Raw genomic sequence first — 10,967 nt, 5'->3', positions numbered from 1 at the left:
CTCCTCCTCTGCACCACAGTTACAAGTGGGTATCTTTGCATAGGAGTGAGTTTTACACTGTGAACAAAACAAATGCTGGTCAGAAGGTGTTTGCAGAAGGAAGGGAATTAAACATCTTGTACACGTGACAGCAGCTTTGTAATATCCTCTAAAGCTGCAGAGAGCACAGACAGTTACTGGGGAGGCAGGAAGGCTGAAAGTAGCGAAGTTGTTTTGCTTTCCACTGGAAAGCATTTTGATATTTTGAAATGTGGGATAATAACCTGCTGCACAGCCAACAAATTCAGCCACCCCTCGTCAGCCAGGGGAGTCTGTTGCTGAAACAGTGTGATGTGGGAACTAAGAATGGACAGCCAAGCCTTGTACATCCCAGTGCAAAGACAAATGCATCCCTTTGGGCAGCCCCCTTACGTTGCCAACAGCATTATTGAATCAGTATTGAATCAGTTTTGAGTCTAAACACAGGACAAAATCTCCTCCAGAGCTCAAAAAGTAAATTCCAACATGGTTCAGTAATTGCCATCAGTGTTGCCTCTAGTACTTTATCAACATACTAATTCACAATATTAATTTTTATCAGAAAAGAGGAATACAACAACAGGTGCTAAGCCCCCAGGAGATCCCCCAAGAAAGAAGACCCTGGATGAGATTTGGACACTGAAGAGTGCTGACACCATGGCACCCTCCCAGAGGCCTGGTGTGTGAAATCAAACTCATGCAGGAACCTCAAGGAGCTGTTTTCCTCATGTGAGAAAAGCCCTCTCTGCAGAATTTCTACACAGGCAGGAAGCACAGGGTGGACTCAGGGGCAAAAGCCCATGGAGTTGGGTTTTTCCACGGGGAAAATGCAGGTCTGGTTCCTCAGGCCAGCTGATTCAGAGAGCCTCCCATGTCTTTCCAGAGCTGGAAGGGCAAAGCACAGCAAAGATTCTACTTCTGCCAGGGTTCCACAGGGCTCCATCCTCAGCCCTGTGCTCTTCAACATCTTTGTAAATGACCTGGGCACAGGACTGGAAGGGACAATGAGCAAGTTCACAGATGATACGAAACTGAGAGGAGCAGCTGAGTCCTTTGAGGGTAGGGAGGCCCTGCAGAGAGACCTCGACAAATGAGAGGCCTTGGCAATCAACAGCTATATGGAGTTTAATGGGTGAAAGTGACAGATTCTGCACCTGGCATGGTCCTGGGGTTCCTGGTCAATGGTCAGCTGGACACGAGCCAGCAGGGACATCCCTGTCCTGGGGACACCAGGCCCAGCATGGCCGGCCAGGCCAGGCAGGGATTGTCCAGCTCTGCGCTGGGCCGGGGAGGCCTCACCTGGAATATTGGGTGCAGTTCTGGCATCACAACACAAAAAAGGCATTGAACTGTCAGGGAGTGTGCAGAGGAGGCCATGGGGATGGTGCAGGGCCTTGAGGGGAAGCTCCGTGAGGAGCAGCTGAGGGCGCTGGGTCTGTTGAGATGGAGGAGAGCGAGGGGAGGCCTCACTGCAGCTCTGCAGCTTCCTCATGAGGGGAACAGGAGGGGCAGGCACTGATCTGTGCTCTGTGGTGACCAGGGAATGGCCTGAAGGTGTGTCAGGAAAGGTTTAGGTTGGATATTAGGAGAAGGTTCTTCCCCCAGAGGGTGTTTGGCCACTGGAACAGGCTCCCCAGGGAATGGGCATGGCACCAAGCCTGACAGAGTTCAAGGAGCATTTGGACAATGCTTTTGGGCACATGGTGAGACTCAGGGATGGTTCTGTGCGGGGTCAGCAGTTGGACTTGATGGTCCTTGAGGGTCTCTTTCAACTCAACTTATTCTGTGATTCTGCAACTCTGTGATTCAGTGACACTGGGACGTGCACAAACAGACTCTGAGCACCATCGAGGAGGCTCCCAGTAAAGGAACCCCTTTGTGCTGGTGGCATGGATTTCCTGTCAGATCTTTCCTAACTGCTGTGGCGGTAGTGGGGTAAATCATTCTGGATAACTGTGGGATATCTCTTCTTAAAATTAAAGGCCTTAAACCAAATAACACAGGGAAGCTGGATTATTTTGTTGAATAAAGCCTGAAAGTTTAACAGTGGAGAACTTGAATGGCAAGATTTAAGCAAGCCTTAGCTTGTGCTTGATAAACAAGCATGCTGTACCCAAAGCAAAACCATGCAAAACTTTCCAGGGTTGCAGCAAGATGGCTGCGGTGATAGCAGCACATGATTACCCTTCTGCTCACCTAGGTTTCACAGTGAAAGCAGCTTAGCGTGTTCCGTGTTCCCTAAAACTTCTTCTTAATTAGCAAGTCATGAGGCTGACCCCAAGCTAGCCAGGTCTGTGTGAAAATCACCATCTTGGTTACAAAAGAAGTCACAGCTCCAAGAGTACGGAAAACATTACTGAAGGGAAAAGGTGCAGCTGTCTAATGCCTCTTGTGAGCAGCTATTAGGGCCGCCTGTCTCCTGTAAATCTCTGGGAACGCACACTCTAAATATAGAATAAACATTAATAAAGCACAAGCCACTTTTTCCCCTCCTGTCTTTCACACCATTAAGGTTCAAGCCTCGAGGGCTCACAGGCAATGCATCCAAAGGTGAAAAAGAGACTAGCAGATACCTATATGCATCCAGGGTGGAGAACAAGGCTGCAGATCCACCACCACCGCCCACTTCCACGCCGCAGAGACAATTTCTGCGCTCAGTGGCAATGCCTTCAGCAGTAATGAAAATGTTCCCCTGGTAAAGTCACGGCAAGAGCGAAGGGCAGACAAAACGTGAGTCATCCAGGTGTACGGCAGACAGGGGAATGTGGGTGTGTTCCCCTGTGGCTCCAAGCCAATGTGACCTCAATTAAATTTCGGTGAATGATGGGCCTTCCCCCTCTTTTAAGTACACACTCAACTCCGTGTCCAGAGATACATCCACTGAGCCTAAATGCAGCTATTTAATCTGGGGTGCTCTCCTGGCAAGCCTGAGTCAACACGTGGTGGTGCTGCTGGTGGTTCTGGTGGTGTTCCTCTTCCTCTCCATTATCAGTTTAGCTCACCATACCTTGAGTTTACTTCCTCCTACCAGCTCTTCTACAACATCCAGATCCCTGCCCGAGTCCTACTCAAGTGGTGTAACCACTGCTCTGTCTGTCCCCAGCTTGCAAACCATTCCTATTCTCCTGCTGCCCTTGAGCACACGACCCAATTGCACTGAGGGGAGGAAAGCCCAGGGACAGACACAGGTTAATTTGGAAATTCTTGCACTCAAAATGCTGTTAAAAGTGCCTGCCAGGGACTCCAGTGAAAGCAGGCTAGCTCCAAGATCCAGCACACTCCCATAGGAAACCTGTGTAAACTAATTCTGTCGAACCGTTAGCACTCGGGGTGATTAACCGCAGCACTCTCTGATCTTCCCTTATTAAAGAGAAGGAGAATGAAATTCACTGATTCATATCAGCTTAATATAAATCCTTCTGAGATTCACCGTTGAGTTCAGCTGCAGCAGGATCTGGTAGCCACCACGAGGGTTGAGAAAACTCCTTTGCAAGTAGCCCTCCGTGTGACAGGGGTGGCTGAAGCCCTGGGTGACAGGGTGCTGGGTCACAGTCAAACCCAGGCTCCCAGGCCATGGGTGTGCAGCAGACAAGTGCATGGCAGCTGCGGCTCTGAGAAGATTTTTACTCTGGTGCCACTTTTGAATACTTGGCACTCGGCAGGCAGGCATGTGCCATCTTGTTTTAAGCAGCTCCATCTCTACATGCTAAGCGCGCTCCAGAGAGAGATTTGGGCTAGGGGTGAGCAGGATTAAGGACGGCTGTAGTTTGACTGCAGAGATAACTCTCTGCTGCAAGAGATTTTGCCTTCAGTAGCTGAAATAGTGCTCTGGGGCAGCTCTGGAGGTGCTCACCCCATGTCACAGAGGCCACCCGTAATAACCTCAAACCCTGACTTCTAAATGCCCCAGCAAAGTGGCACACGTACAGCTTTAGCAACGCTAAACAAATCTTGTTTTTCAAGACATACTTACAAGACTTCTCGGTGTTTTACATATGTTTTTATGAGATACGCTTTTTGATACATGTGTTGTTTCACTGCATCCATGTGCAATCCTGCACCTAAGTGCAACTGCAGGATTGCAGACACGACGAAACAGGTGGCAAACACAACGTGCTGTTTCCAGCTCTACTTACCAGAGCACTGCTCATTTCAGCATTTCCCCCAGAGACCTCCTTAAGAGTAAGGACTGCCTCTCATAGGTTGAATGATGTATGGCAAAAAGTGAGCAGTTGGCTCCTGTCCTCCCAAAAAAGTATAGGAGTAGCAATTTGGAAATGCTTAAAGACACAGCAGCATTTCCTTTTAAATACAAAGTTACAGTCCTGCCTCTTTCAGTCTGGAAATTCATACATGAAGACAGCTTGGCTAGAATCAGGGAAAAAAAGAAGGGAATTTAAAAAAAAAATCAAGTGGAATAGGGAACAATGCTCTGTTTCAAGAATGCCATTGTTCATGCAACTAGAAACCTAGGGTCCATAAAAACATCAAGCAAAAACTGAAGCTGGCTGAAGCAGATAATGCCTTACTAAGTGCTACAGTGCCTTACAAAATTCTTAAGGGTGCATAATGACAGAATGCTTGAAAAGCAAAAGAAACCAGTTTCCCAGATGAAATATTCAGATTTCAGTACTTACAGATGTGCTAGAATGTAGATCTTGCACCTATGTAAGAGGTTTTGAGTGGCAGCCATACAAAGGAGATCCTACACCTACCAAGTATGCTCCAGCATTATTGGATGGGACAATGACATTTCAGGCCCTCAGCGCACACCAGCTTCAATGCTGACCTTGGATCTCTCATCCAGAATTCACAGGCAGAGCAACAGAGGAGGTAAAAAAATGCCTGGTTTAATTGTAAAAAAGTTTTCACATGGAAAAAGCTTCAGATAAAGGATGACTCATGACTTTAATTTAGCTTTAAACGCTTGCTATTTGCAAACCAAACAAGACATTCCCTACTCCCTGTGTTACCTATAAACCAAATCAACAAAGATAGCTTTCAGTTGAACAAAGCATGCCTAGGCGATAAGGGGTGAGAAATATTTTCTGCATCATTATACTACTTACACGAACTGAGGGAGAAATGGCAACGGTCCCCACACAAACACCACATTGAAATGCGAACTTTAGTAGCATTCCAAAGGCACATTCGGACATAAAAAATTGATATTGCCACTTTTGCTTTAACTACTACAAAGATACAAATGCCTCTTGCCTGCTGGTTTTTTGGGTTTTTTTTTCCTCAGCTTTATTGTGCACCTCATACACCCAAATTCCTATCTGACAAACATTACGAATCAGCTGAAGAGGAATCGCTTCTTCCCTTTTAACCGAAGAGCAGTGGGAAAACCAGATCCCATTCACCCAGGCACTAATGTGGAAATCATCTGCTCGCTGCACGTTTCTGCAAGGCAGCTGGAACAATGAGGTCCCAAAGGAGAAGCACCACGGGGCTGGGGATGACCCGGGGCAGGCTCACCGCCCCCAGAGCTGCGGCACGGCACGCGCCGCTGACCTCGCAGCAACACGTCCTCGGTCCCTGCATGGTCAGCCTTCCCCGGCTACGTGTGCATTCCTGCAGGAATCCTGGGTCTTCGTGGAGTGACTGGGCTCCCAGGACAGAGCAGGTTTCAAGAGAGAACTCCGCGCGGGCGATGGTTAAAGTGGAGTTTTGTGCACACGTCCTTTATTCTCCGAGCTAGGTTTAATTCTTTGCTCGACATTACTGAGTGGGTTTTCCTTTGCTCACACTGAGGTGGCTACACCAGCTTGCCTATGAAATCCAAGGCAATGAAGATGGGAATCCTAAATGTTGAAAAGACTGCTAAAAAAATGAAAATAATTCTAGGATTTGTTATCATCAGATGCACAAAGTCGTATGTCCTCAACAGAACTACATCCTCCAAAAAAATCATTTAAACTGAGTTACTTTAAAAATGGTAAATTACAGCTTTACCCACGCAGGTGAGATAAGCAGCAACTCAACATCCAGACCAAAAACTTTCCATACACCTTTTTCCCTAAAAAGAGATGTTACATCAGCACTGCACTTACACAATCCTGTCTTTCAGAGTCTTGAGACTACAAGCATTTTGCCACCACCCCCTCCTTGCCTTGGTAAACTCAACCACCAACAAATACCTAACAAACTTCCTGTGGCCATGTCCATACACAGAAAAAAACTAGAGCAACCGTTCAGATAAAATATTATAGGTTTATTTAAAACTTATTTTCACCTTGAATATGCAAAATACAAATTTCAACAAAATGCTCATTATTACTTCGTAGTTTACAAATATACAAAATAGAAGTTTGCTTAAATTTATATTACATATTTATTATGTAAAGAACTATATAGAAAACATTTGTTCTGCTTAAGGCATATTTGGGAATAAACCATTGTACAAACTATTGCACATCGAAACCACAGTGCATTACAGACTGTCTGCATAAAGTTATTTTCTTAACAAAAAAGATAAACCAGGGTTATTCACCTGATTTAGGTCATAATTGGCAATCGGAAGATAAAAAATAGTTCCTTGTCAGATATGCAGCAGTTTGAGAACTTTGGCTTCCTGTTTTTGGTACCTCTAGAACCAACAGTCACTAAGCACCATGAAATAGGCTTTTAAAATATAATTCTCTACCTGAATTTTTCCTCCTCTTTTAACGTTGTAATGGCTTTTAGAAGGAAAAAGAAAAAAAAAAAAGAAAGTACAAGATGACATGTACATCTAATATTGCATTGAAAGGAAATTAAGGGAATGTAATTTCCCTGTGTAATATCCCCACCCTCCGAACTACATACAGTCTGTTTAACCCTGATATCCGTGACTTCCAGTCACTCCTTGGCATTCTGTAGTCCAGAAATAATTCAAGTTGGATTTACAAATGGAATGATAGAAGATCCAGTCATTGACCCCCAACGTCTTTGGTTCTCTTAAGTGTATAACTATAAAAAAAAAAGAAAGTTGCAATGTCCATATGCAGTTATCCCTCTTTTCCACTCTTTGGAAGACTTCACCTTGATTATCTGTAGTGCTTAAAATGAGTTCTCCCCGTCTTGTGGAAGACAGTCCTTGTGCTGTAAATACTGAATCTCTGCGGCAGTCGGGGGAAAGATCCACTGCTTTCCCAAATCAGAAGTGCCTCTTCATGTGTAAGGCGAGGTGGTCCGACCTGGAGAAGGCTCTGTCACAGCGCTGGCACTGGAAAGGGCGGTGGCCCGTGTGTTTTCTGTAGTGACGAGTGAGTTCATCGGATCGGGCAAACTTCCACCCGCAGCCTTCCCAGTCACAGTGATAAGGCTTCTCACCTGTAAAAAAAAAAAACAAAAAAAAAAAAACAAACCAAAAAAAACCAAAAAAACAAGCGGTGAAACACACGAGTTAGGATTTTTGGTTTTTTTTTTTTTTTTGCAGCTACCACTTGTAGCACCTTCTTTCAAGCAGTTGTCCTAGATAAAACAAAGGGTGGTCAAATGCAATGAACTTCATGAAGCAGTTGCAAACAAACTACAAAGACTAAAAGAGCAAGGCTGTCTTTTCAAGATGTACAGGTGCTATGAAATGCTAGTGTCACTTAAATCTTCCCTAAAATGCTCCTTTTCACTGCCTTGCACACCAGGCTTCAGAGCACCTGAGCGTGTATTTTTGCTGGTGGTGTTACACAATCAAATAGCAACCAGAAATAGCTCAGCAGACAACGTATTTAGATAATTGTAGGTCTCAAGAATGAAAAAACAGCCGGAAACTGTTTTCATTAGCTCGGCCTGATTAAGGACTCAGTCTTACTAGTGTCTTCATTATACAAAAACTACTGTCGATAGCAAAATGAGCTTCCCCAACAATTACAAACTCCCTGTCCTACACATCCTGGGGATGGTGCTGACTGGCTTGGGGCAGATGTTCACTGATCACTTGCCAATTTTTTCCCCCTTTCTGCCACTACCTGAAGACATAGCCTAACTACTGCCATGCCAGTGTATTTTCCCTATCCCGTCTCCCCTTCAGGAGAAAGTTTTGAATCAGGTTCACAACCCAGGGATTCAAATTATGCAAATTCCCAGGTTATTTAGTCACTGTTACGGAATGCCCACGCTGGCGAAACCCATGCGCTGTACCTGCTTTCACAAGCTCAGTTACTGCAACTCTGCACTCAGCTGCAAAGTTAGAGACCGGGCTCACACACACACACTTTGGGCAGATTTTATCCCAATTCTAGCAGTGGACAATCGACAGTTAAAGTCTGCTGGTGCAGGGGGAGATGTCCTACAGGTGGGCGAGGCACCCCATCAGTGCTGCCAGCTCAGCTGAAAGCCTCTGCTCTTCGGGGAATCTATCTGTTTTCCCAAAAAGGGAGCAAACAGCTTGCAGAGGTGCACAACCTCTTGCCCTACAGCCAGCCAAGAGAGGGGTGTGTGTGTGAAGCACTTCACCACCAGCAAAGAAAGCAGTTATCTTCGAGAGAGGGCTGCTGCCTTCTCAGAAGTGGGCCAACACAATCCGGAGCAACAAATCCCTGCTGGCTTCCAGCTACCTGCTAATTAGCTAGCCACATAGCAAGAGAGAAAGAACAAACTCTGACTTGGCAAGAAACCCACCCGCTCCCACATCTGAGTCACTGAACCATTAAGCAAAATGTCAAGCCAGTAAGTGAAGACTGCTCAGGACTTCACGTAGCCAAGGGGAGAGGAAAAAAAAGCCCGGAAACCCAGCAAGGAAAAGCCTTGTTGCTTTTAACCCTTCCACTATGTGAGGGGACCACATCCCGTGCCCCTCAGGCCAGGACATCCCCCTGACCCCGGCGCTGGGACTAACCTGTGTGAGTTCTCAGATGCGCCTTGAGATGAGAGCTCTTGGTATAGGTTTTGCCGCAGCCCGCATAGTCACAGGTGTGTGTGGCCGTCCTTTTCCTAGGCCATGACCGCCGTCCCCTCTTGGGCTTGGTCTCCTCAGGCAGGCAGCTCCCCGGCGGCATCAGCTCTAGGGGCGGACAGGGAGGAATGAGCACGGCCAGCGCCCAAGCCGGGACAATCCGCCGCCCCAGCAGCACCGCGGGGACTCACCTTGGTACTGCAGCGCTCCGGGAGAGAGCTGCTCGGGCAGGAAGGTGGGGTAACCCGGAGCCGGGGGGTACCCTGGCGGCAGCGGCGGGTGGCCCAGCCCCGGCGTGGCGGGGAGACAGTCTCTGCCGCCCAGCATCTCCTCGGGCCCCAGCGACGGCGTACTCCGGGCGGGCAGCGGGCGGCTGCCCAGGGCGAAGTCGTGCTGGGGCGCTCCTCGGGGGCTGCTCCCGTGCGGCGGCGGCGGGGCCAGCGTGCACGGCGGCGCGGCCTCCTGCTTGATTTTGGGGCACATCCGCGGCAGGGAGGTGTAGGGCGCGCCAGGGCCGTCGGCGCCGGGCGGCGGGGCGGCGGGGCCGCTCTTGGGGCTGAGCCCCGGGTGGCTGTAGTCGCCCACCGCCTTCACCACGAACTTGCCCTGCAAGCTGCCCAGGGGCGGCAGCGCGGCCGGCGCTGGCAGGTACACCGCGTCCAGGTCTGGCCGCATCAGCTCGGCCACGAAGCCTCCCGAGGGGGACACGTCGGTGATGTCGGCCAGGTTGAAGGGCGCGGCGGAGCCGGCGGCGGGAGCCCCGTCGCAGCCGCCGCCGCCGCCGTAGAGGAGACCGGCGGGCTCGGGCCGGGGCAGCGGGTAGGCGAAGGGCCCGGCGGGGCAGGGGCTGGCGGTGGGGGCCGGGGTGGCGGCGGGGGCCACCACTATGGCGGCGGCGGCGGGCTCCTGGTGCATGAGCGAGTTAGAGAGGATGAAGTCGAAGTCCAGCAGCTCATTGAACTCCTCGGCGTCACGGCGGGGCCCGAGAGCGGCGGCGCCTTCCAGCTCCGACGGCGGCGTCTCCACCGGCCGCGCCGACAGCGCCGGCGGCGGCCGCTTCAGCTGCGACAGCTCCTCCCGCCAGCGCTGCGGGGACATTCGCACGGCTCAGCGCCGGCCGCACGGCGCCGCGCCCGCCCCGACGGCCCCCGCCCCGCCCGGCCCCGTCCCGTCCCGCCCGGCCCCGTCCGTGTCGCGGCGCCGCGGCGCCGATACTCACGTTGCCGGGGCCCGCGGGCCGCGCCGCCTTCTCGCGGCCCGCGGCGCCCGCCGCGAAGGTGGCGATGGAGGGAAGGAGCGTGCCGCTGAGCGCCATCTCGCACTCGCCGGGGGGCTGCCTGCGGTGGGGAGACACAGCGGAGTCAGCCAGCGGCCGGGCACGGAGGGAAGGAGGGAGGGAAGGCGGCAGCCGCAGCCGGCACGCACCGCATCCGTGCCGGGGCGTCCCGCCGAGCCGCCGCCGCCGCCGTGGTCCCGAGCGCCGGCGCGGAGCAGAGGGAGGGGAGGCGGCACGGACGCGCCGTCCAGCCGCGCGGAGCCGGCGCAGCGCCGCCGCCGGGGCGGTGCCGCGGGAGCGCCCGGCTGCTGCTCCTGCCGCTGCTTCTTCTTCTTCTTCTTCTTCTAGCTCGGCGCTGCGCGGAGCGGGGCGCGGGGCGCTAGCGGCGCCGCGGGGACGAGGAAGAGGAGGAGGAGGAGGAGGAGGAGGCGGCGGCCGCCGCCCGGCAACGCGGCTCCGGCACCGGCAGGGCGGCGGCGCGAGGCGTTTCCCGAGGAGCCGCGGCCATGTGGGGAGCCGGGCAGGACGGACGGGGCGCGGTGGTGCCAGTGGGGAAAGGAGGGCTGGATGGAAGGAGGGATACGCCGGGCGCGCTCCGCCGCCGCCGCGCCCCGCTCGGCACTGCGCGGTCCTGTCGCCGCCGCTCCCTCTTATCACCTCACTTCGCGGGCGCGCCGCCCCCGCCGCCATGGCGACGGCGACAACAAACGGACATGTGAGGAGAAAGGGGGGGACGGGGCGGGACGGGACGGCTCCGGGGAGCGCACGGATCGAGCGGCGGCTCCGCCCCGAGCG

General features: G+C 51.8%; 1 protein-coding gene across 1 annotated transcript; it reads right to left on the bottom strand.

Moving 5' to 3' along the window:
• Nucleotides 1–6,214: 6,214 nt before the first annotated feature.
• On the bottom strand, nucleotides 6,215–10,229 carry KLF4 (KLF transcription factor 4). Its single transcript, XM_066569304.1, has 4 exons — nucleotides 10,116–10,229; nucleotides 9,088–9,982; nucleotides 8,840–9,004; nucleotides 6,215–7,335 (listed from the first exon to the last, which is right to left on the bottom strand). Exons 1-4 carry the CDS (start codon nucleotides 10,209–10,211, stop codon nucleotides 7,160–7,162), a joined length of 1,332 nt encoding a protein of 443 aa, XP_066425401.1. The 5' UTR covers nucleotides 10,212–10,229; the 3' UTR covers nucleotides 6,215–7,159.
• Between the last annotated feature and the right edge of the window lie 738 nt (nucleotides 10,230–10,967).

Source organism: Molothrus aeneus, chromosome Z, assembly GCF_037042795.1.
Source record: "Molothrus aeneus isolate 106 chromosome Z, BPBGC_Maene_1.0, whole genome shotgun sequence".
NCBI lineage: Eukaryota > Metazoa > Chordata > Aves > Passeriformes > Icteridae > Molothrus > Molothrus aeneus.
Note: the sequence above shows the minus strand (reverse complement) of the source record. Positions and strands in the feature narration are given on the sequence as shown.